This window comes from Megalops cyprinoides, chromosome 9 (assembly GCF_013368585.1).
Source record: "Megalops cyprinoides isolate fMegCyp1 chromosome 9, fMegCyp1.pri, whole genome shotgun sequence".
Classification (NCBI taxonomy): Eukaryota; Metazoa; Chordata; class Actinopteri; order Elopiformes; family Megalopidae; genus Megalops; species Megalops cyprinoides.
The window spans coordinates 5,877,138-5,902,240 of NC_050591.1; the positions used below are offsets into that span (position 1 = coordinate 5,877,138).

Consider the following 25,103-nt stretch of genomic DNA (forward strand, 5'->3'; position numbering starts at 1 on the left):
GGGCTCAGCGGTGAGCGCCGTGCCTCAGTGCGGCTCTAACCACCGGCAGCGCACCTACAGCTACCTGTGGGTTTCAAACCCCCCCAGCCAAGCTAGCTCCGGTGTCCTGCTCCTTTTCCTGAGAACTCGCTTTCCCTCACAGAGCCTAATGGCAGAACCCACCCTCTTCCACGGAGCCAAGAAGCAGAGAATGACAGGGTCAAGCTGTGGCACCAGGATGTGGCCAGGGATTGCAGTGCTCTGCCTGCTCGGGATCATGGACATTGCCCAAACTTTACCTGTCTCCCAGGAGTCTCAGATGAGCCAGGAAGACATCCGATTTGCCGAGGTAAGTGTCTGTAGTGTAATTCATTTAACCAGGTCACTCAGCTCCTGCCACTGAGATTTTATCAGAGCTATATGGTATGTTCCTTTTTAGTCTAAAGTACTGTATTTACTGAGTTGATAAATACTAAGTATTATATACACTTGATTAAAGATATGTAAAGTACTGGATTTGCTCTCACAGTTGTACCTTGATTGTTTTACATTTGATGGACTACTTTTAAGATTTGAGTTCTGATATGAATGTGCAGGTGTGTAAAAGGTTTAAATCAGGTAAGCATGTTAGGGTAAATTAACACATGCACTTCTGTAATCTGAATCTGGAATCTGAAATCTGACAGATGTGTGTTGGATTTAGGCTTCCATGATGACCTGTGGTATGACATATCACTTGATAGTACATTATGGATCCCACTCTCACTGAAATAGGTCATTTTGGCTTAATCAACAGAATCACATAATCATGTAACGCCCAGGAATATGAATGATCAAGCTCACTGCAGCATTAGTCACATGCCCCCATTTGTCAGCGTTAAATGAGTTCAGTTTAACTTTTTAAAATAAATGCTAAGATTGATTTAAAGCTGTTTTGGCATAGAAACAGCCATCCATAATAGCTCACATATATTTCAAATAGTGCTTTAAGCAAAATGACATCTTTTTCCTTTTTTTGTACTCAACAACTAATGTAAATTTACAGGATCTACACAGACAACAGTCCATGTGTGACAGCTTACAGTTGGCTGGTACTGTGCTTTACTTGTCCTTTCTGTATTTTGTAAAAACTGAGGGCCTAAGAGTTGACAGGTATTTGGTCTCATAACAGGGATGTGTACATCCAGTACTCACCCTGCCTGTCTTTTACAAACTTGTCTGACTTGTGACACTGATTTTAGTTCTCTGCAAGAAGACATTAAGTCTCTTAAATTAAGTGTTTGGTTGGCCACAGGATTGTGATTGATAAGTGTTGGATATGTCCTCCGTTTTGAATGTCCTGGGTTTCAGAGACCAGTTATCAATGACCTGGAACAGCCTGAACATGATTCTGCATGTTGCTTTGATGTTCATGTGTGGTATTGTGATTTATTTTGATTCTGTGTTCTAGGGACTGTTGTATCGTAGTATACTTGGCTTCTATCCGATTGCAAGTGAATAGTGTTATGCTCACACTCATTGGTCTGGAAGTGTTGTCAGCTTGGTTTGACACTGTTACTCATTTAAACTGAATAGATACACTCATGTTCTATTATGCTGGAAATAGCTCTGGATAAGAGCGTCTGCTAAATGCATGTAATGTAATGTAACGCTGTTTGATGGAATGGCTCTGAACTGGCAAGAGGGTGTCCTTGTTTACCCACAGGAGTACCTGAGGAGGTTCTACCACCTGAGGGAGGAGGGGGGCCGTCGCAGCAGGAGGGGCACGGCAGCGTTTGAGGACAGGGTCCGGAACATGCAGGAGTTCTTCGGCCTGGAGGTGAGCGGGCGCCTGGACTCCCCGACGCTGGCGGTGATGAGGAAGGCGAGGTGTGGGGTCCCCGACGTGGAGAACTATGGCTTCTACCCTGACAAGCCCAGATGGAAGAACCGCACGATCACGTACAGGTGTGCTCCATTCCCCTCCTGCTGCGAGGATGACTGCTGCCATGGCAGCCACTTCTTGCTCCTTCTAGCTACTTGATGGGACCTCCTTTACTGTCAGTTTTTCTGATGAACTGTAGTTGTCCCGGTTCACAGAGCATGGATGCGGTTATGCTCCATATCAGTCATGTTACGATGATTTAAAACAACCAGGGAAACGATTGCATCACATTCCAATGTACAAATGATGGGGGTTTTCAGGCCTTATAGCGTTAAATTGGTGGGCACCGGTCTGCTCTGATGACATGCACTGACCCACTCTGATGACGCTGTTGCGGCAGGCTCGAGACGTACACCCCAGACCTGCGGAGGGAGGAGGTGGAGACGTCCTTCCGTCTGGCACTGAAGACGTGGAGCGACAATGCGCCTCTCAAATTCGTGAAAGTGGACCGCGGGGAGGCTGACATCATGATCTCCTTTGGGTCCAAAGGTGGGAGTTTCTCCACCAGGATTACACAGACTAAGGTTAAAGCCAGTTAGTGTGGCTTTTGCGGTGAGCAGGGCGTTTGGCTCAACCTTAATTACATGCTGACACAAGGTGCTCTTTATGGGAGAGTGAAAACGCCTGCCCTCCCTGAAAAAGCCCACAGCCTGGCTGAGCCGTCACCAACCCCTCCACCCTCTCCCTACAGATCATGGGGACTTCTTCCCTTTCGATGGCCCGAGGGGGGTGCTGGCCCACGCCTTCGAGCCAGGGGAGGACATGGGGGGAGACATCCACTTTGACGAGGATGAGATCTGGACAATGGGGCGACATAACCGTGGTAGGTCTCTGGATTACAATACTAAGCCACATTGATGGGCTAGGCTCACCTTGTCCAATTGCCGCAGATCTACTGTGAATTGGTGCAGTTCACATCCTCACCACAGGAGGGTGACAGATATCCTCAAATCGCTATTTGAATGGGTAAATCATACCAAGCTGCTGATGAACTATATTGTCAGCTAGTTACTTTCCCAAATCCTGATATAAACCATGAGATTTCCCCTGAAAGAGTGTACTGACATCGGACATAATGTATTCGTCTCATTCCACAGATAAACAGGGTATTAAAAAGCACAATGAATAGAGTCTAGTTTGATGATAATGTGAACTTCTGTAAGGCATATTTTCGACCCACGTTTCAGGCTACAACCTGTTCACCGTGGCAGCTCATGAGCTGGGGCACTCCCTAGGCCTGGCACATTCCAAGGACCCCTCCGCCCTCATGTACCCCAACTACAAATACTACAACATGGCCCGCTACAGCCTGCCAATCGACGACAGGCTGGGAATCCAGGCTCTCTACGGTATGCAGAGCAATGCAGGGTGCAGGGCTGGGATAATATAGGAGGGTGAAATTTTATATTTATATATATATTTGTACATTTAAATATATAGCACCACTGTAACTGGATAGCATATAAATATGTGAGCCTCCCGGGGATGAAGTTCTCTGCTTAGCAGGTAAATAAATGTGGCTAAAGGAATGTCTGCTTCTCTTACCCAGGATCCTACAGCACCAGGAAGCAGGAAACTCTGGCCACACCTGAGAAGTGCGACCCTGCCCTCTCCTTTGATGCTGTAGCAGTGATCGGGAAAGAGATGGTGTTCTTCAAAAACAGGTGCGCGACCCATTCCTGCTACTTCCATTTCTGAGCTCTTGCTTAATGGGAATCCTCCAGTTCAACACACGCAGGTGGCAGGACACGCAGACACCGAGTGCATGCTCATCTACATTTATTTGGTAATAAAGCATCAAATTATGCATAAAACCAGCACTCAGAACTCCCTGTTCTGAGATAAAACTACAGCCTACATCACCCAGAATCCCCTCCTGCTCCACCTCCCATGACCATGCGCACAACAGGAAAATTCTTTAAAAAAACACACCTCAGAATGATATTTTTTACTTGCTTCATATCCACCTTTAAACAGGGCCGCTTACAACAAAGCGTACTTATCCATTCATTAACATTGCTGGATATTTACTGAAGCAATTCTGGTTTACCATGCAAAATGATAAAACTGCTGTGCCCAGCCTAACATTTGAACCTGCAACCTCTGTCATACAATTTCAATGTATTTATTTTTATACCACTTTTCATACAATACAGTAGCACAAAGCGCTTTACATGAAAAATAAAAATACATAAAACAAAACCAAAGTCAATTTATAACATTGAAATTAATTAGGTCTACATAAAAGAGAGGTTTACGAGTCCAGCTCATTAACCAGCATACCTTTCTCCTGCCCAGGTACATGTGGCTGAGGTCCACCTGGTTGGCCTATTATGACAGAGTAAGAGAAGGCCTCACCAGCTCATATCTGCCCAGCATTCTCTCACCTGTGGACGCAGCCTATGACATCCCCACCAAGGGCGTGGCCTACATCTTCACAGGTAAAGTATCACCTTGAAGGCACCATTTAACCATTACAACACACACAAGGCTGGAATTAAATCAAATCACCTGGCTACCACACACCACACCTCACTAATGATAACCCTGGCAGTATCTACATTACACTTAGCATGTGGGCTATTTGTTGAGTGTGCCCCACTACAACAGTAAGTTGTGAAATCTGATGTGCCAGTCAGATCTGGCATCACTTGTGAGTTTACCAATTTGTGTATTTGCAGTAATATATGTGTTTATGCTGTCCCAATTTCCAGGTCCTAAATACTGGGTTGTGCAACAGGTAAACATGAAGAGCCATTACGGCTCCATATATGACTATGGGTTTCCCAAGACAGTAAAGAAAATCGACGCAGCTGTGCATCTTAAAGAGTACAAGAAAACCTATTTCTTTGTGGGGGACATCTATTACAGGTACAGATCAAAATGAAAAAGTTAATTTTTATTTTAAACATCGTGTGATGAGGAATTCAGTGTACAGACCATTACTTTTCCAGCAATTCCTGTTTCGATCAAGTTCATTCTATGATTATTTAAATGGTAGTCGTACATATAATTATGTAAAATATTCTGTTTTAACTACGAATTATTGTATGCATAAATATCACCTCCTGATCAAAGGGAAAAAAACTATTAAGAAAAAAACACTTGGCCCTTTGGAGACCTACTTCAACGTTATCTAATTTAGACCAATCAAAATGCTCTGCTCTCCACAGAGAAGAACTCTGATTGGTTGAATAGCTCAGTCGTTATGTGAGAGTGAACGCAGATGACTATCTTCAGCTCTAGTGAAGTAGTCGTGGTTTTCCATCAGCGCTTACGCCCAGCAACGTTACACTCCAGCCTAACGCAGACATGGCTAACCCAGGGCTCCGCAGAGCTGAAAAGAAAGTAAAACAAATCCACTGTGACCCAGATTAACTGATTTATAATGTTACTATTGCGTCCTTTGAAATACATAAAATGGAACCACGATATAAACAAATATCTGGCACTCTTTAGCAAAATGTGTTACCACTGTTACATCAGTATTGGCACAAAACCACTAGAATATAAATATATTTTGGCAATACAGCCATACCATCACCTCTGTCTCATGTAGTGTTACATAAACGTGATTTTATATACCAATCAATACATAAATTCAGGTGAACGAATCCGAGCTTTAACACTCCCACAGGTGAGGAGTAACATTCCACGGCTGTGAATAAACCAAGGTCGCTTTACCATGGAATAGTTACTATGGTAGCCTGCAGATGGCAGTAGCGATAGATCCCGCGAGCGTCTGACAGGACAGACAGATTACAAAGAACTAGAACTAGAATAAAAAATTGCAACATAATCATTAGATATCGTTTGTCGTTACTGTTGTCGAAACAATTTAAACCTGCTCTTGCAACTGCAGCTAACTACATTCGTACTCCAAACTGCATTCGGCTAAATCAAATTTCTAAAAAAAAAAAAAAAAAAAAACTTTCTTGTCTAAATGACATTCGCGTTACGCGTGTGTCTGAAAAAGTCTTGTGTCCACAGGTACGATGAAGCCAGAAGTGCAATGGACCCCGGATTCCCGAGGAGTATCGCGACCAACTGGTCGGGAATCAAAGGGAAAATAGACGCAGCTTTAGAACTAAAAGGTACTTCCAAGAGCGCATGCGTTAAAAGTGCGTGTCATTCTTATAAATACTGACTTCGATGTGAGGTACTGAATATAGACCTGTACGTTCAACAGAGGATAAACACCCTGAATACTAAAACACAGAAAATACTGCCTTACTATGATGAGTGTGTTTTAATTCATGAGCAAATATACTGATTCTATAATGTATTCGTCATACTATGCATATTATGATAGCACGTTTTCTAGGCATGGCTGATTATGATCAGTTGGTTTGCTTTAGGTTATGTATGATATATGTTTCTCCTACAACAGGCTACGTCCATATCTTCAGTGGTTCAAAGGCATATAAGTACGACTACAAACAGAGGCGTGTGCTGTATTCGGTTAAAGCCAATGCCTGGCTTGGCTGCTGACGGACGAACGGACGAACAATCCGCATGTACCTTTCCCACAGAGCTCAAAAGGCTAACCTCCGAGAATCGGCGTATAACCTATCAGGGATTCGATGTGAACATACTGTATTGTGAAAATACTAATATTTTTTCTGACGTGGATTATTGTACTTTCCTGTTTGTTATTTATCTTGTATTCCTTTGAAATAGACAAATGTGATAAAAGCTGAGATTATCCATTGCACTTTTCAGTTCATTTTAACCCTGAATATTCCGAAGCTGTGACTTAACATGACGGAAAGCCAAATTTACTGACATGTAAATACAACAGTATTTTACTGTAATTATTCAGTTTGTGTTCGTGTATTTCTGGTTGTTTGAATATCATGTACATTTTCCCTGTTTTCTATAATTATTGTGTTATGAAAACCATCTGGAATGTAAAATGTAAACCTACTATTTCTGTAATACAACCACAGATAGGCAGTTGTTGTTTTTTCATATTCAGGAAAACATGATTTCTTTTATGGTTTAGTGTAAGTTGTTCCGGAAACGTTCATCTCCAGATGCTGAAAGCTGAACATTATGTAGTGAAACCAAAACAGTGTGCAGCTGAAGGTGAATGTGTTCAAAACACAGGAAGCAGAAAGCTGTAGATTATTAATTGGAATGTATTTGAGAAGTGATATGATATATGACTGCAGTTAGGAGGGACTGGGTAATTAGCACTCTCTGTCCTAAGTTTAATATTAACCATCATTTCATCATTAGCCAGCTGCTCCTGATATTCTTTCCCCAGTGGGTATGTACTTTGAGCAGTCACATAAATATTTCAGCTGACAAGGAGGAATCATTTATTATTGTATTTAGGAGCATTTGTCCCCTTTAGGTCCCCCTTCAGTTTATTAGAATTCTAAATATAACACATACATTCTCACCTGTGTAGTCACATGTGCACACTCAGATGTGTTCTTACACACACATACACACTCAAACTCACACATACATACTCACACACACACAACATGCTCAGCCAAATCCAGGTAAACACACACACTCACATGTACACACACACACACACATACATGCACATACACCCCTTTACCCGTACACAGCCAAGCACATTCACATGGATACACTCAGCCAAATGTACTCACACACATACACATACTCAGCTGAATGCACTCACACACACACACACACACACACTCACACATGCTGAGTGGAATGCACTCACACACACATACACTCACACTCACACACACATGGTCAGCCAAATGCACTCACATGCACACAAACACTTAGCCAAATGCACCCACGTACACACACGCCGTGTCCACACACAGCTATGGTAAGTGTTCCCCTGGGGGTGGGGGCTTGCTCTGACATCTCCAGGAATGCTGGTGCGCACGGCATTCTGCTGGCCCCTCCGCCACTGGGCCTGCTCTCTGCTCTAAGCAGGAGGGTGCACACCCCCAAACTGGTGGTATAAAGCAGACCCACTGGACACACCCCCATCTTCTCTGCGTTAGCCTGGACTGGAGCCATGACTCTCCGCAGCACTCTCACACTGCTGCTGCTCCTCCTCAGCATTGGGACGGGCCAGACCGTCCCCACCCCAGCCCCAGACTTCACCCCAACTGCAGAGGAGCAGACACAAGCAGAGGTACTCTCCCTACAGCCTCCAGCTGCTGTCATTATCATTATTCTTATTTTTATTAATATTACCTCATCTGTCTCCATTTGACATTATAATGCAGGAATGCAGAATGACAGGAGAAGAAATCATTTGTACTTTGCTGAGAGACACATATACGATTGTGCAGCCATTATGATCAAAGCATTCCTGTATTGCAAGTGCCCTGAAGGAAAGCTGTACTCAGCGTAACAAGTGTTAATTGATGATATGGGTATTGACTGATGACAGTTTAGAATGTAAGATCCTGAGATGTAATTGAAATTTATACAAATGTTAGACATGTGAAATGGTTCCTTTTAATATTAGAAGCACACTACAGAAGTTGTTTAGTGAGTAAACTGGAGTGTGTGATTTCTTGGATGACTAATATTTTTGTATCATTGTGTTGCTATTTTTATTGTTTTCACTATTATTAGCAGCAGTAATATTTATTTGGGGCAATATAGAGTGCATTACAATTCAACAAAAAGAAAAATATATAAAATAGACAAATCAGTGAATTAATTATATTCTGATTATTAATGGCCATTATCTGATGAAAGGATGAAAAAGAATCAGGAGCGATTAGTAATCTGAGTATTTTAGGAAATGTTCAAACAAACCTCTGATTGGTTGAGTATCACCATAGGATCTGCATTTGAAATTGTAACAGAGGTTACAGCCATGTCTGCTCTCTTTTGCGACATTAGATACACAGCTGACCACACACTCACCATCCTCTCTGTGCAGGACTACCTGTCCCAGTTCTACGCTGATGTCGGGACAAAAAACATGACCACCAGGAGAATCGCAGTGGACACCTTCCAGAAGAATCTGGAAATCATGCAGGCTTTCTTTGGCCTTGAGGTGACAGGTAAACTGGACAGCAGCACCCTGGAGGTGATGAAGAAGCCAAGGTGTGGCGTTTCAGATATCAGCAGGTATGGGCACTTCTTCGGGAAGCCAAAATGGGAGAAGACCATCATTACCTACAGGTAAATACAGTTTAACATGAAAGCCTCTTAAATGAATCAATCATGAGCACACTGCCTCTGTAAGAGCACAGAAAGATTGTGCTGTGGCCTGCCCTCGTTTTGGGCCAAGTCAGGCAGCTTTTCTGTGATGGCTGCTATGTCCCAGGGTGACCCAGTACACCAACGATCTGAGCCGGAGTGAGGTGGACGCGACCCTCGCCAAGGCCTTCAAGTTGTACAGTGACGTCACGCCCCTGAAGTTCGAGCAGATCCACAGCGGCACTGCTGACATCATGATCCTCTTTAAGGGTGGTGGTGAGTGCACCCTTTCTGTACTTGGTACTAGGTTTGGTGCAAGGTGCACAGTGCCGGACAGCATACGGGGGCCCCGGTAGGCAGCGCAAGCTAGGTGGGGCCATTTCTAATGAAAATCAATGAATTTTCTGCTCTGCACAGGGCATAGTTGTGTGCCAGCCGTCTCTCACACTTCCCCCTAATGACTACATTACATTACATTATTGTCATCTAGCAGGCACTCTGACCCACATCGGCTTGCACACGTTACAGTTTTATCCAGTTATACAGATGGATATTTACTGAGGCAATTCTAGGTTAAGTACCTACATTTACATTTACATTTATTCATTTGGCAGATGCCTTTATCCAAAGCGACTTACAAGTGAGGTACAATACAACACGAGCAAAAAACCATATGGAGTCAACAATATTAGAAGCACTGCATGACCAGGTTTCAATAATACAAGGACCTTGTACAACAACAGTGTCTCAGCAGGGAATCAAACCAGCAACCTTTCAGCTACAAGCCCTGCTCCGTACCACTACACCACACTGCAGATTAATGGAATACTCTTGTTTTGTCCCATATGAAACACACGCAGATCACGGAGACTTCTACCCGTTCGATGGGCCTAATGGAGTCCTGGCTCATGCCAACTCGCCGGGGCTGAACCAAGGTGGTGACACACACTTCGACGAGGATGAGCGTTGGACCCTGAGCCAGAGAGGTAAAGAGCCCATTAACCTGGCAACAGGTTATGACCGTGCCATAGGACGGTTGAAGTGCAGTGAAGCGCTGATGAACACATGATTCAGTTGTACTGTGCTTGGCTCAGGGGTAAACCTGCTGCTGGTGGCTGCGCATGAGTTTGGCCACGCTCTGGGGCTGGACCACTCCCGGGACAGAAAAGCTCTGATGTATCCCACCTATCAGTACGTGGACACTGAGGGCTACCAGCTACCCGAGGATGACAGGCTGGGGATCCAGGATTTATATGGTAAATACATAGAAACATAAATGGTTATTTCTGTGACTTTCCTCTCGAGAAGGGAATCCAGCACTAGCCCTAGTAATCACATAGCACAGCTCCTTCCAATGGGAACATGCTGGCTCACTGAGTACAGACCAGGGCCCAAACTTAGGGCACCAGTCAAACTTCTGTGCCACCTTTAGGTGGTGATGCCACATGCCATGGCGAACTCACATGCCCCAGACTAATGAGATCCACAAAGCTTAGATAACTGGATACTTCTTCACTGGTGAACAAAGTTTTGCCATATTTACTCACCACTGAGGTGGCAGAGTAACAGGAGGGTTATGGATTCAGTTCCCTGGTAAGGCACTGCTACATTAGCCTCAGCAGAGCACAGTAGAATATGGAAAATGTAATCTATATATGCCAGCCTGGAGACAGATGTGTGCAAAAACTTAACGTAATGAAAACTTTTTTTGCTGGAACTCAGGGATTGATATTGTTCACAAGATCAGTTGTTTGAGTACCACGAAACAGCTGACAGAAACACAGAGACTCAGACTGACTCAGAGAACCAAACCAGAATTTGGTCTTTATCTAGGTTCTAAGACACCACCTGAGAAGCCTGCTCCAACACCTGACCCTAATCCAGAGCCTGAACCAGAACCAGAACCAGAACCAGAACCCAAACCAGATCCCAAACCAGGCCCTAAACCAGACCCAACACCAGATCCCAGACCCAACCCTAAGGATGAACAGTGTACCAGGGGCCTTGTGTTTGATGCTGCCACAAGCATCAGAAGAGAACTTTATTTCTTCAAAAATGGGTGAGATGAGACCTAGCTAACTGTTTTCTCACATGTTCCTGGTCAGCTGTTCATAAAACCCTATATAAAATGCTGTCTGACTGATCTGATTGTTTTTTTTTGTTTTTTTTTACTTTTTCACTTTTAGTTACTACTGGAAGAAAAGTGGCTATTTCCGGGGAATAAGGTTCAGGACTGTAAAATCAACCTGGTCTCAGATCAGTTATGTAGATGCTGCATATGAAAACACAGCCAAAGATGTTGCCTTCTTTTTTGAAGGTATACCACAATAATACTTATTATTTTTTCTGTGTGCATACAAAATTATGTAGCTGTTTATCTACAGGAACATAAACCAATGAATTCAAACATGACACAATCCAAAAAAAACAAATATTCTTAAATATAAATTCTGAATTATCTGAGATCAAATAATTGCTCTTTTGCTAATTCAAAATGTTCATTTTTACAGGCAATCAGTACTGGGGGATAAACGGTTACAGGATTCTTCCTGGATACCCCAAGCATATCTCCAGTTTAGGGTTCCCTTCATGGGTGACTAAAATTGATGCAGCTGTTTATGTGGCAACAACCAGAAGAACCCTCTTCTTTGTCAAAAACCAGTACTGGAGGTAAGCAGTGAAGTGGTGGTCATGGTGCACTGCAGGCATGTTTCATTTATTATGATTTGCATGTTCGAATGTGCATGGAAACCAAACTTTGTCCAACATGACTAAGAATGGCCTGAACACGTTTCAGCTTTGATGAGGCCAGGGGCCAGATGGACTATGGATATCCCAGATATATCACTTATGACTTCCCAGGAATTGGTTCAAAGGTGGATGCTGCCTTTGAGAACTATGGTGAGTGCTGATACTACAATGTGGGACAAAATACAGATAATTGTGAAGGTCAGGTAATCTAATTCTGAAATCTTCTGACTGAAATCTTCAAGATCTTTATTTGGAATGGGACAGCATTTCATCAAAAAAAAAAAAAAAAATATATGTTCCCTGTACTGATTTGTGTACGTGTACACACACACACACACACACACACTGACTGTACTTATTATAGGCTATGTTTCGTTCTGCAGGTTATCTGTATTTCTCAGACGGAGCGCAGCAGAGCGAGTATCACTATGGCGCGAGAAGAGTGATTCGTGTTCTTTTAAACTACGGCTGGCTGGACTGCTACTAAGATCTACTTAATTTTCTTCTTCGTTATGATTTATATAAACCTGCCTATGTTTGTAGTCTTTTCTGAATAAATACTACAAAGTCCTGATATCTCATTATCTGTAAATATGTTAATATTTTTTAATTCAATAAAGTGCAGACCCATGTGAGTGGTGTCATTTTTATGATATGGTAACAGACCAGAGTTTACTGTACTGTACTTCAACTCCAACTTTATATTTCACGTCTTCATAATTATTGATATTTCAAGCCTACATAATTAACATAATTACAGAAGGGGCGGGTATGATTATGAGCCCAATGGTTCTCAGAACGCCTTTATTGGTGTCCGCACGGGAGGAGGGTGAGTTTCACAGGTAGAGTGATTATCCTACAACGGCACACTTTTCTGAATGGCTTAAAACTATTTTGAACAAAGCCTGGGCAAACATTTTCTCTGTTTCAACACGTTTTACAGCGCATATCTTCAAGCTACATCTTGTTAAAGTGCAAAAACAGCGCAAGTCTAAATACTGTAATCCTTAAACTGAAACGGCTATAAGTCCACCAGGCGTGGTGATAGTCACGAATTGAGTAACAAATTCAGATAACGGTGAATTATTTATTTATTTATTTTGCTAGAATATAATCAATACACTGTGCTGTTACCAGAGGGCTTTCGTGTAGCAGCTGTGGTCTATTAAGAAATATATTACCCAGGTTTAACCTTTTCTCTGCACATTCTGGTTAACATTATGCAAGCGATTTACGAGGACTTTGTTCAAATTGAAGTTCAATGACAACTGAACGTACAGACTAGCTGTTGTAAAAATGTTTTCTCGGACTGTTAACACTGCACGCACGGCAAGTGCATGGGCTACCAACCAGTATCTAACAACAATAGATCTGCAAGCTCGAGCGTCGTCCTAGTATTATGGATTTGTGCGGAGGTCATTGCAGCCCCGTGGACATGTAAGCAGGAGTGTTTTTACGAACTGCTCGTTTAAGCGACCCAGCTACATGTCTCATTAGCTGGCTAGTTAAAGTCCCACACACTCGCAAAAAGAAGGACACAGAGACATTCTGTAACATTTTACTCAAATATTTTGTGTAAACTGAAACTGCAAAGAGCGGTAAAAGTTTCAAGATTATATATGGAGAGACAGGAAATGCACTGTCCACGTCCACAACTAAGCCCATGCTGAGGTCTGTGATTTTCAGCACTTTCCCTGTTTTTCCTATTTGTCGACTAAGCAACAGCCTCTTGTTTTTGCTAATTAAACAACGGCAGAAATCATTCGACTAAATCATATCAAATAATGCCCTTCATACCAGCGACGAAAATGCAGTTTAATAAATATTTATTTACAGATATGCTATTTTCGAGTATACTGACCACCACTCTTGACATTTCATTAGCCTATAGCACGCAACCCAAAGCCTGTGACGTTCACTAGCTGGCACATCTCTGGGTTCTGATTGGTGGATGATGATAGTGTCGTTTTGAGCCGCTGAAGGTGAAACGAGTTCGTGGGATTTATTTTATTATTTTCAATCATTAGCCATATCGTCCGCTGGACCCGTTACCATGCGTGCTCAACTGTGCAGGACATTCTTGGTGAGTTGCAAGCAAATGCTGAAATTCAGCATGGACAAGTGTGCGAATGCGGTCCCATTCACTGAGACAGATCACTTACGCAACGTTAGCAAGTCATCCAGCCGGCTTACCGTTATTGTCCAGGCCGCTCATTGTGACAGCGAAGGCCATCATTGTTTAGTATAGTTGTAGTAATGAATCAAAGTGATTTTCATTGCTGGCTAGGTATGTCCATGACTGCAGGTGTGTATAACTTTCATGTAGCAGAGTCCCCTGTACTTGACACAGGAGGCGCTGTGCAAACGCCGTGAATTAAGTTAGAATTGGGACACAATTGACTTAAGTGGTTTGCTCAATTTAGTACCGAGCCATGTAGCCATCTCAGTACCGCGCTGGCTAGAGCTAAGTGTGGACATGATTAAGACGTTATGATGTGTTTCCACTTTCAGGCTCACAAGTACCTGTTAAGAACCTATGCGTCTCGCTTCACTTTAAATGTAAGTGGCAAGATATTGTTTTTAAAACTAAAATTTACACGTTCCATTTGAAAATGGTAGTCTTTCATGATTCTTATAAACGCGAAAACGCGTTTCTAAATAAAACAATTGTCGGGAAAGTACAAATATGTACTTTCCCCGACTCTATTATTAAGCATTTCTAAGCATTTATGGCAAGACAATCGTATTCATGTCAGTTGTGTTTTGCCCGCTTTGTTCGGTAGGAAGTGGTCATCGCCAGCGCGGTGCGGACCCCGATGGGCTCCTACAAAGGAAGCCTGGCGACGGTGCCCGCCACGAAACTGGGCTCCATCGCAATCCGAGCCGCCATCGAACAGGCCGGTAATGCATTGCTAAACGATGTCCGTTTGGGAAACAAGTTTTGCAGAGTGGATATCTAGCCCTTTTCCTTACCACTATACAACACTGCTGTCCCTGCTCCTTCCCACTACACCACACTGCTGCCCTGCTCCTTACCACTACACCACTCTTCTGCCCTGCTCCTTACCACTACACCACAGTGACCACACTGCTGGATTGTGTATTTTTTTTTGGCAAGAATAAAGTCAATACATTGTGCTGTTACCCGAGGGCTTTCATGTACTAGTTGTGGTCTATAAATATGTTACTGAGGATTCACCTTTCATCTTGGCATTTATAAAATCATGCACATTCTTGTTAACATAATGCGAATGATCTACAATAACTTTGTTCAAAAAGTATCTAACAATAGATTTGCAAGCAGTATCTAACAATAGATTTGCAAGATGCAGAATCGTACATCCTGTTCTTGAAAGTAGGAGTATAATATCATACATACAAAGTGAATATGATAGCATGCCAAGAAACATAGTTTTTGGCGCTATTCAGTCTCAGTAAATGGCATCTATTCAATGCTTGACTTTCAGTTGCAAACTGGTGCCCCTTACCACTACATCACACTGTTGTCCTGCTCCTTACCACTGCTCCACACTACTGAACTGCTCCTTACCACCATGCCACAGAGCACATGCATGTTATGTTAATTATGAAGACTTTCATACAGAAAAACCTAGGCTTTTAAATAGGCCTATTGATTATTTTGTGGAAACGCCTTATTTCATTAAATAAATTCAGTGGTGTTATGTTGTAATGTATTTGCAGAAATAACCACCTTATTTCATTAAATAAATGCAGTTTCTTATTCATTTAACTTAATTCATTACTCATTGATTATTTGAAACCAGTTAGGCTTCTCCTGAGAAGACCTGTGATGAAGCATGATTGGCTATGTTTCTTTCTGTTTTTTTGTTGTTATTTTTTGTATCTCATGATCTGTGTTGATGAAAGTGATTGGATGCAATGTTTATTACCATAAGATAAAAAAAAAAAAACTTGTTGCCATGAACATATTTCATCATCCATTAACATTGATTGACTGATAATCGTCGTTGTCAGCCATCAATGAATGGATGGATGGAAATCCTGTGTGGTTCACGTCTCTAACTGACACTGTTGCCGCTTCCAATGATTAACAATAGACAGAAAGAGATGAAAAGCATAAGGATCTAAGTTCATTTATAATACACACCGTTATTGTAATTGAAGCCTAAACTAGGTCTGCATTTTTAAAGGGATATTTTTAAAGAAGGTGTTCCCATGTGTGTCTGTGCCAGGCATCCCTGCAGAGGAGGTTAAAGAGGTGTACATGGGGAACGTGCTGCAGGCAGGTGAAGGGCAGGCTCCCACCAGACAGGCTCTGCTCGGAGCAGGTAAGCATTAATGTTTGGGTAGCATGCTATAGAGTTCCCTCTGTGACAGACCTAACATGGGGACACTAGGGCAGCATGTATAGCCACACTACTGCAGAGACTTGTGTTCTGGTCACTAGAGTTTATGTAAGCAGTATCCTTTTTCCTTTTAACTTCGTGTACAGTACTAATCAAAGGTTTGGACACACCTGATTAGGATAATGGGAAACATGCAATCAAAGACTTATGCTTAAATGCTTGAAATTTGTTTCTTATGCTGGCCTTACACCAAAGGACTTTCCAGCAATTTCACTGTCGCAGACAAATTTCCAATGTCGGAATAAAATCATGAGAGTTTTAATTGAGTTATGATGCGCTCCTGCGATCTCAATCGTTTGGTGTAAAGTGGTAATCCAAGCTGTTTTAAGTCAGTCTTTTTCTTGTCTTAACGTTCCGATAAAATCAACCGTGTTTAATATTATCATAAGTTTTTAGTCTTGGCTGATGCAAACAGTGATGTGGACATTGTCAACAACCAGTAGGTGAGCTCTCTCAGCACCAAACAGGAAACAGCAAAGCATGATGATTTCTTGTTCCATGGAATGTTTGTGAATTTATCTTGCATATAGCTTGCATGAGTCTCGTTATAAAAGGGTGAGTGCTATTTATGCAGTGCATTTATGTTAATTAAGCAATGTTAATTAATGTTCTAAGTCATTACGGTGTGCATATAACATATCCACCTATATTATATAATATTATACATTATTTATAGTAATGTGATAGAATCATACTATGTTATATTATAAATACGTATGTTATAGATATGTGAATGGTGAATAAGTATGCATATAGTGGTGATATGCAATATGTATTTGGGCTCTGCAGGGGTATTTTCTAAATCTAATATACTGTAATAGCATATTTTTGTATTTTATTTTGTACATGATATGTAACTGTGTACCTATTGAGATACAGATTTGTGATCTCACTTTCTTCCTTTCTGATGAACAAGAGAGGGCATAACGGAGCTGAAACCTGTGACGCTGACTGTGTGTACTTTTATTTTATCTTTGAACAGCCTTGAGCAGAGAGCATACAGGGTTGCAACCTGTAATGCTGGACTGCACCAATAATATCAAGAAGCATGATGGGAAATAATCTCAAAAGGAATCTAGTTGCAGTCTTGCAAATAGTGACCCTGCAAGATCCCCAATTAAGTACATAATTTTATGTAAAAAATTGTAATACGTGTAAAAAAATGTAATACTTTGAGGAATCTAAAATGTAAGATAGTTTTGATTTAACACTTTTTTGGTCACTGCATAATTTCATTTGTATTATTTCATGGCTGTGTATGTCTTTACTATTATTCTAAAATGTGGAAAATAGTAAAAATAAAGAAAAACCCTTCCAATAGGTTTTAACTGTTTTTTAGAAAGCTGAGTGAAGCATTAAGTCAGCATTAGGGGTGATTGTTTTAGGACACAAATGAGATTAACCCATTCAGAGAGCGAGTGTCTTGGCGTGCTTGCTTGCCTAAATCCTGCACTGACAAAGTGTGGAGGCCTTTCTTTGTGTACTGAGGGCTCTCATGGTCTTCTGTTCTCAGGTCTGCCCATCTCCACTCCCGCCACCACGATTAACAAGGTGTGCGCCTCCGGGATGAAGTCAGTCATGATGGCAGCACAGAGTCTGATGTGCGGCCACCAGGTAAACGCAGCACTCGCCTCATGACAGCAGGTAAACACAGGCATCACCTTACCAGGCAGGCACCTGGTTAGGGTCGGGTATCGTTTCAATCTTATCGATTCCGATTCCGATTCCATTCCTGCTTATCGATTCTGATTCTTATCGATTCCCCATTTTGATTCCAAAAAGGTAAAAAAAAAAAAAGAGGTCAAATGTTTAGATAATGCTTAAAAGCATAAAGATATTTTTGTTAACTGAACATTCAATAAAAGCATATGATCCACAGACGTGTGGATTAAAAAAAATCTTAAATAATAGATAAAGATCAATCTAGAGCAGTTAATTAAACTAACTGCTAGTTGTTTTGGAGAGACTATTTTAGTGTTCTAGTGACAAACACATCTTTATTTGTCCTATATTTTACTAGTCAAGTACATCACACGCTATCCCCACTATCAATACTTGGGATAGTTTTGGTTCCCGACCCTATAATTGGTACATCACTTTCGGAGACAGATCTTAAAGTGCATTTAGGGCCTCATTGTAAAAGATGACCTGCCGCTTACCCCATGCTCCTCTTTCTTTAAACACACCTTCCTCATGCTTGACATCAGTTTCAGGTTGTCAGGAAAACGGCATTATGTATTTGGTAGGGCAAGTGTTTAGTCGGACACACCAGATATGTGACTCTTCCAGGTCTGGCCATGTGTTTAACCACACAGCTGGATGGAACTGTGCAGCCATTTGCGAAGGAGAGGTGGCAGTGACTGTTTCTGGGGTGCAGCCAGGATACACACCTCACCCTCCTCTCCTTCCTGACGTGCCGTCTTGCCCCCCAACAGGACGTGATGGTGGCGGGGGGGATGGAGAGCATGTCCAACGTGCCCTATGTCATGGCCAGGGAGGCGCCCCCGTATGGCGGGGTCAGGATGGAAGATCTCATCGTGAAGGATGGGCTCACAGACGTCTACAACAAGATCCACATGGTAACCCATGTGGACTGAAAGTCCTTTTTCTGAGCATTTCCAGTGTGTTCAGACAGAGGCGTGTTCGTAGATCAGAGGGTGTGGGGAATCACATAGATGTGAAGATTGTAAGAATCCTCTCAAGCCTAAGTCCATTCAGATGATCCCTACTGTAAAGGACAGGATGGCTTTATCAGATGCAGAAGGACTGGCTGAAGGGAGGGGTGTCTGGACTGCAGCCGCCGCACTGGAGGTTCTCAGCTGGTGTGCTTTTTGATTTGCTGCTCAGGGTAATTGCGCCGAGAACACGGCAAAGAAGACCGGCGTCACGAGAGAGGAGCAGGACGCCTACGCCATCGGCTCCTACACCCGCAGCAAGGCAGCCTGGGAAAACGGCATCCTCGCCCGGGAGGTGGTGCCAGTGCATGTGCCGCAGAGAGGTAACACCATGAACCCCGCCCTGTCCTGATTGTTCACGCCTGCCCCGAAATTCCCTCTGAAAATCTGTTCCCAGATGCACCAACATGCTGCACCGTCACTCTTCCTCTCTTACACTGTGTGTGGGGAGCGGTGGGTTGGCAGCTCAATTTGTGATTGGGAGATTGCTGGTTCAAATCCCAGATAGGGCTCTACTGTTGTACCATTGGCTAAAACACTTGAATTAGCAGATATCTGCTAGCTGAACTGCTTTAGCAAATGTTTGCCATAAAAACGTCTGTGTGATGATCAATGTTTGATGTACAAAAGGGTCTGGGAAAGGGCTTCCTCAGGGCAGATGAATGAGTTAATGCAAATGTACTGGTGAATCTTTTGGTGTATCTTTACACTGGCCTGTGGTGACTGCATGAAGGAGTTTTGTGTTTATTCTGTGGTTTCTTGTCTCATAGGTAAGCCTGATATCGTGGTGGCTGAGGACGAGGAGTGGAGGCGAGTCGATTTCAGCAAGGTGCCGAAACTGAAGGCTGTGTTCCAGAAAGAGAATGGTGAGTGCTACCTGTTGTGGTGCAGGCAGGGTTTAAACCTGCAACCTCCAACACCACGTGGCATGACCTTTCGCTTAGAGTCATGGTTCATAGCTCAGGCCCCAGGTCCATCGCGTGAGGTCCCGAATGAACTTCCTTTTCACTCCAAGGGTGACATCACTCTCTGTAGCATGGTGACTCTGCACTCGGGTTGCATTGTTAACGGCACCACATCATAGCAGTCATTGAATGCCGTCATTAGTCACTTGATGAAAAGTAAATGGTCATTACTTAATTGAAGTAAAATAACCTTGAGTTACGTTTGGGGAAAACGGGTTGATTCTGACGTGCTGGTTCACAGGCACAGTGACCGCGGCCAACGCCAGCACCCTGAACGACGGGGCCGCTGCCCTGGTTCTCATGACTGCAGATGCAGCCAAGAGACTGAATGTCACTCCACTGGCAAAGATCATCGGTAAGAGCCTCGGCCCCTCTCACTCTGGAAAAGTAGAGACTGCACTTTGGCTTACCTATTACCCTGCTGAACACCGCACACAGCTAGATAATATTGTAGTTAGTTTCCTCTTAGATTTGTGACCTACCAGGAGACAGACCCTTGCCCCATTGGTGGAAGGTTGTTAAGTTGTCATTCTGTTGATGTGGCTCGTCCATCATTTCCATTTCCAGCGTTTGCTGATGCAGCAGTGGATCCCATCGACTTCCCCATCGCTCCTGCCATGGCAGTGCCCAAGGTGAGCCCAACTTTACCTGCTCCTGTCTGTGTAAAGCCAAGGTAGGTGACCTATCTCTGGTGGCTTCTGACAAACTATCTGTGCCACTGCAGTTAAAGGGGATCTATGTCTGTTCATTCAGTAGTTTCACTGCTACCATTTACCATGTACATCTCACTGGAGCTATAAATTAAATAGTTCCCTAGAAAAAGTAGATTAACTCTGGGAGGATGTTTTATTCAACATGCCAAACATGGTCAAGGCATATTTGAATGCCCAGTTGGGGAAAAAAAAAAACAATTGGACCCTGGATTTTAATTTCCACAATGAAATTGATGTCTTTGTAAGGTTCTCAAGATTATAGTAATAATTTTTATCATGTAAAGGCTATTTGTCATGCAGGTGACTTGAGTTCTTTCAGGCACAATAAACCAGTGAAGGGAGATCTTTCATCCCAAATAACTTCCAATGCTATTACTGTTTAAAAAAGATCCTCCAAGCCAGTGGTGTGAGCAAAGAGGACATCGCCATGTGGGAGATTAATGAGGCATTCAGCGTAGTGGTTCTGGCCAACATTAAGATGCTGGACATCGACCCCAGCAAGGTCAACATCAACGGGGGAGCCGTGTCGCTCGGACACCCCATTGGGTAAGCACCGTCTGGGCCCCGAGCGTAAGAGACACCTGGAAGGATGCTCTCTCAGAAAGTCTCATCTGTAGTTTGCCTAAAATTAAAATTCCAATTGTGTGTGGAATGTATGAATACTGAACACTTTTAGAAGACCAGTATTTAAAATTTAATCCCTGTCAATAATGTTTATATGCATCAGACCCAGGTGGCTGAGACTGATTTATAAATGTGTCCAACCACTTAGCCTGGGTTTTATTTTTGTATACATCCATCCTCAGTGCCTTTAACTGGGGTAGCATCCCTGAGGCTGTCATATTTTTCCGTTAGGGCTGCATGCATTGGTGTTCTTCCATTATGCCTGGGCTTCTTCCTATATTTATGTATTCATCAGTTTATATATGAAAAGTTAAGAGATTTCATCTTTTTTCCAGAATGTCTGGGACAAGGATTGTTGGTCACATGGTGCATAACCTCCAGCCTGGGCAGTATGGTCTGGCAGGAATCTGCAATGGAGGGGGTGGAGCCTCTTCCATCCTCATTCAGAAATGCTAGGGTGCTGAATGCTACTACTTTCCTCCTGGGTGAGACTGTCAGTCAGTACAGGCCGGTGGAAACATCCAGAATACTGAGTCTGTGGTGTTCCACTGGGCCACTCTGCTCCGGCGCTCTCTGTCAGTAACTCACAAAGCTGGGGAGGGAAGCTTCACTGCTGCACTCCACACAGCCAATGTTCAGGACAGAGTCACCCCACCCTCATGCTGTATCACTCCGAAGTGTCTCATACTTATTTGATACCTCACTACCGACAGCCTTATCTTTTGACTCCAAGTTAAGACACTCCTTTCCATGAAACCAGTGAATCTGTTGGATAAATAAAGCTATTTGTATGCAAACAACACAAAACTGTGGTTCATTTTTATACGTTTGCTTGCTGCTGATGTCCAGGGATGATGGGCAGTAAATGAAACAGTTACTGAGATCCTTCTCCAGTCAATACAGATTACAGAGATTGATTGGAAACAGATTGCAGAATTTGTTTTTTTCCCCCACATCACCTTACTCAGATGGCTGTAGCATGGATTAGGAAATAATCCACCACAACTTGTATTTGTTTAGCATACTTCATTTCACTGAAAGGTCACAACATTTTCCATTAGTGAAGAAATGGGATTAAGTTCAATTAATTGCAGTTGAAATACGTGGAAAATGTATGGAGAACTATGCTGGACTGTTGAGGCACAGTGCAAGCAATCAAATTAATAAACTTGAAACATTTTAGCGTTAATTTCTGAATGATAAAGTGTGAATTAGAATTATTCCAGAAGGTAAAGAAAATCCATTGCATTCTTGCATATTTTATGCAACACCTCTCCCTTTGGAGGCACTTAAGTAACATGGTATTCCCTAAAGTATGTAAACTATATACAGCTTATAATACCAGGACATTTCTGAGTGTTATTGCATGTGGCTTCCAGACATTTGGAATCATTCTCTTAGTCTTTGCCTCCCTGGATTCTCCAGGGGCTGCTGGGACAGGGATCAGAAGGGGTTGTGCCAAGTCACCATGGCAATGCAGTAGCCCTCCTCACTCATCGTAGTGCAGCGAGGACAGGAACTTGTCCACGTCCAGGTCATTGGGGAGGGAGTCCAGCTGCTGCTTCCGTTTCTGAAGACAAAGGGAGAGAATGTTATTGTTCATTTGGCCCTTGATGAGTATCAGAACGCTAAATCAGGTGGCCCTGGATCAGTATTGGAGCAGTAAATCAGGTGGCCCTGGATCAGTATTGGAGCAGTAAATCAGGTGGCCCTGGATCAGTATTGGAGCAGTAAATCAGGTGGCCCTGGATCAGTATTGGAGCGCTAAATCTAGTGGCCGTAGATGAGTATGAGCGCTAAGTGACCTTGTGCTCACCTTGGCCTTCCTCATGCTGGCGGAGAGCTGGAGCTGCTTCCTGGCAGCGGGTGTGGTGAGCGGTTGGGTGTGCTTGCGCTTTGTGGCCTTGGTGTGGGGTGCCCTCTGCTGGCTGCCGTCTCTGAGCTGGGTGGCGCGGGACAGGATGATCAGCGTGCGAGCTGCCATGCTGACGCTGCTCTCGCTGCCAGCCTCGCTGGCCGGGCTGCAGGCAGGGACGTCCGGGGTCGTGGTCTGAGAGGGCTGTCGGGGCGTGGCCTCTCCATTCAGGACGGGGCTTTCTTGACAGTCCAACCGCTCCTCTGGGGGGCGACCTGACTCCGGGGTTCTGGGAAGGAGGAGCGTCTCAGGTGAGGCGGAGGTGGGGCACCGCCCAACCTGCAGAATCTTGGCTGCCAGTTTGGTGAGGGGGCTGGTCTTACAGGACGCCTTCTGGACGGATGAGCTAACCGGGGAGTCCCCTGGCTGTGTGGGTGTCACCATGACTCGTTCCCGCCAGCTCCTCCCCTCAAGCTGGTTCTCCTTGTTGACCGTGACGTGATGCTTCCCTGGGGGGCTTGTCATCTCTGCCCGACCCTCCTGCCCAACGCTGCTCCTCTTGCCTGCATCTCTCCCGTTACTAACCTTTGACCTCAGTGCCTGGTCAAGGTCAGAGGTCTTGGTGTTCCCAACGTCTTCTGCTCCCCCTCGGCAGCCAGAGTATTCGTTTTTGTCTGCCCTTTGTGTTTTCTCTCGGGCTGCATGCAGCTGCACAGTGGCTCTCCTCCCACTCGAGCTCTGAGCTCTCGCTCTCTGGTCCTCCACGCCGCCAGAGAAAGGGTTTCTCCCTTCTTCACGTGAAGACTGACCCTCGGCTGTCTTCCCTGCCTCTTCTGTAGCGTCTGAAGTTTCAGGCCTACCTGTGCATCTCTCTACCTCTGCTGAGTGCAGAGCCATGCTGCTCGCAGTGATGGGGGGCTTTACCCACACAAATGTAGTGCTGCCAGTGTCCTGACCAATCAGCTTTTCTCGCTGTGTTGGCCAGATGGGGGATGAGCTTACGATTGGCTTCTCTGAGGGTAAAAGGGCCCTCCTTGCACAGCCAGAGATTTGGACAGTGTTGGTGCTGGATACCTCAAAGCACAGCATCCTCCGCTGGTTTGTGGGATCGGGGTCTGGGGTGAGCTTGGCTGTCACGAAGGCAGGGGCTTTCGGCTGCTCCGGAGGGGTCACCGCCGGTCTCAGCTGTGAGTTTCCAGCCTTTGTGGTCGAGTCTGACACACATGCCCCTGTTTTGACTGAAATGCACGCACACACAGATACACACAGAAAAATTATTTTCCTGACTGCTAAAAGCAGAGTGGCTCCTGTAGTAATGATGTTTGGGCACTGGAGGCCAAAATAACCTCCAAAGTAGTCATGGCAGTTGTTCCTATCCGCTGTAAGTCAGATGCACGGCCCTCAGTGTGTTCATAAGCTGCCTCAGTCTCCAGTTCATTTTGAACCAGGTATACAAAAATCAAACAAATCCTCACTAGGTATACAGAAATGGAACTAGAATCCTCACTCGCACCTATGGAATGTTTCGGGGCAGGTCTTGGTTGAGGTTTTGACTTGGTCTGTCTTCTTGCAGCAGCTGGTGTCAGTATCTGTACCAAGACAATATGTGATTAAATAAAGAAACAAGTCTGGATACAGAGACTAAGATTCACAGCAATGAACGCATCCATGGAAACAGCTTACTTGATTGGGGAGAACTGGGACTTTCTCTATGTTGTTCTCTGCAGTGGGGGTGAGCGGGACCATGTTCCTTTGCATGGATTGAACATGTGATGTGTGAAGCGGCGAGCCTGAAAGAAATTGGAAAAGTTGGCAAAACTGCAGGTGCACATGCGCAACAGTATCACATATATTACACTACATACTTTATATCACACATAACACTGCACTACACATATTACACTAATTTATCTGCCATTACATAAAATATTACACTACATATCAGATACCATACGTATTGTAATACATGTGGTTTTACATACAATATATGACACATAATATTGCAGTATACTGCATATCTAATATTACATATACTACACTACATATACAGGGTTCAACATTAACGGCT

The 25,103-nt window shown here is 43.7% G+C and overlaps 4 protein-coding genes across 4 annotated transcripts; 3 read left to right on the forward strand and 1 right to left on the reverse strand.

The window, feature by feature from the left end:
- The first annotated feature begins 217 nt into the window (after nt 1-217).
- mmp20a (matrix metallopeptidase 20a (enamelysin)) lies at nt 218-6,394 on the forward strand. Its single transcript, XM_036536183.1, has 10 exons — nt 218-328; nt 1,685-1,926; nt 2,244-2,392; nt 2,595-2,726; nt 3,091-3,252; nt 3,453-3,567; nt 4,202-4,344; nt 4,618-4,774; nt 5,894-5,997; nt 6,294-6,394. Exons 1-10 carry the CDS (start codon nt 218-220, stop codon nt 6,392-6,394), a joined length of 1,416 nt encoding a protein of 471 aa, XP_036392076.1.
- A 2,416-nt stretch (nt 6,395-8,810) lies between these two features.
- LOC118782703 (collagenase 3-like) lies at nt 8,811-12,302 on the forward strand. The gene is made up of 9 exons (XM_036536184.1): nt 8,811-9,046; nt 9,192-9,340; nt 9,925-10,050; nt 10,159-10,328; nt 10,939-11,123; nt 11,251-11,381; nt 11,575-11,734; nt 11,862-11,965; nt 12,199-12,302. Exons 1-9 carry the CDS (start codon nt 8,844-8,846, stop codon nt 12,300-12,302), a joined length of 1,332 nt encoding a protein of 443 aa, XP_036392077.1. The 5' UTR covers nt 8,811-8,843.
- Nucleotides 12,303-13,830: 1,528 nt separating this feature from the next.
- Nucleotides 13,831-21,904, forward strand: LOC118783415 (acetyl-CoA acetyltransferase, mitochondrial-like). The gene is made up of 12 exons (XM_036537281.1): nt 13,831-13,898; nt 14,327-14,374; nt 14,599-14,716; nt 16,030-16,125; nt 17,717-17,817; nt 18,639-18,782; nt 19,051-19,201; nt 19,649-19,744; nt 20,085-20,198; nt 20,411-20,475; nt 20,945-21,102; nt 21,516-21,904. Exons 1-12 carry the CDS (start codon nt 13,869-13,871, stop codon nt 21,634-21,636), a joined length of 1,242 nt encoding a protein of 413 aa, XP_036393174.1. The 5' UTR covers nt 13,831-13,868; the 3' UTR covers nt 21,637-21,904.
- A 765-nt stretch (nt 21,905-22,669) lies between these two features.
- Nucleotides 22,670-23,560, reverse strand: npat (nuclear protein, ataxia-telangiectasia locus). The gene is made up of 2 exons (XM_036536522.1): nt 22,997-23,560; nt 22,670-22,750 (listed from the first exon to the last, which is right to left on the reverse strand). The coding sequence occupies exons 1-2, from the start codon at nt 23,558-23,560 to the stop codon at nt 22,670-22,672; spliced, it is 645 nt and encodes a 214-aa protein (XP_036392415.1).
- Nucleotides 23,561-25,103: the final 1,543 nt, after the last annotated feature.

Excerpts from the sequence above, each read along its gene's own strand:
- LOC118783415 (XM_036537281.1), top strand. The coding sequence starts at position 13,869 with ATGCGTGCTCAACTGTGCAGGACATTCTTG. Across the intron at positions 14,375-14,598 it reads CGTCTCGCTTCACTTTAAAT|GAAGTGGTCATCGCCAGCGC; the intron begins GTAAGTGGCAAG and ends TTTGTTCGGTAG. Across the intron at positions 21,103-21,515 it reads TCGCTCGGACACCCCATTGG|AATGTCTGGGACAAGGATTG; the intron begins GTAAGCACCGTC and ends TCTTTTTTCCAG.
- mmp20a (XM_036536183.1), top strand. The coding sequence starts at position 218 with ATGTGGCCAGGGATTGCAGTGCTCTGCCTGCTCGGGATCATGGACATT. Across the intron at positions 3,568-4,201 it reads ATGGTGTTCTTCAAAAACAG|GTACATGTGGCTGAGGTCCA; the intron begins GTGCGCGACCCA and ends TCTCCTGCCCAG. Across the intron at positions 5,998-6,293 it reads CGCAGCTTTAGAACTAAAAG|GCTACGTCCATATCTTCAGT; the intron begins GTACTTCCAAGA and ends CTCCTACAACAG.
- LOC118782703 (XM_036536184.1), top strand. The coding sequence starts at position 8,844 with ATGACCACCAGGAGAATCGCAGTGGACACCTTCCAGAAGAATCTGGAA. Across the intron at positions 9,341-9,924 it reads GATCCTCTTTAAGGGTGGTG|ATCACGGAGACTTCTACCCG; the intron begins GTGAGTGCACCC and ends AAACACACGCAG. Across the intron at positions 11,382-11,574 it reads TGTTGCCTTCTTTTTTGAAG|GCAATCAGTACTGGGGGATA; the intron begins GTATACCACAAT and ends TCATTTTTACAG.
- npat (XM_036536522.1), bottom strand. The coding sequence starts at position 23,560 with ATGACAAGCCCCCCAGGGAAGCATCACGTCACGGTCAACAAGGAGAAC. Across the intron at positions 22,751-22,996 it reads CCAGCATGAGGAAGGCCAAG|AAACGGAAGCAGCAGCTGGA; the intron begins GTGAGCACAAGG and ends CTTTGTCTTCAG.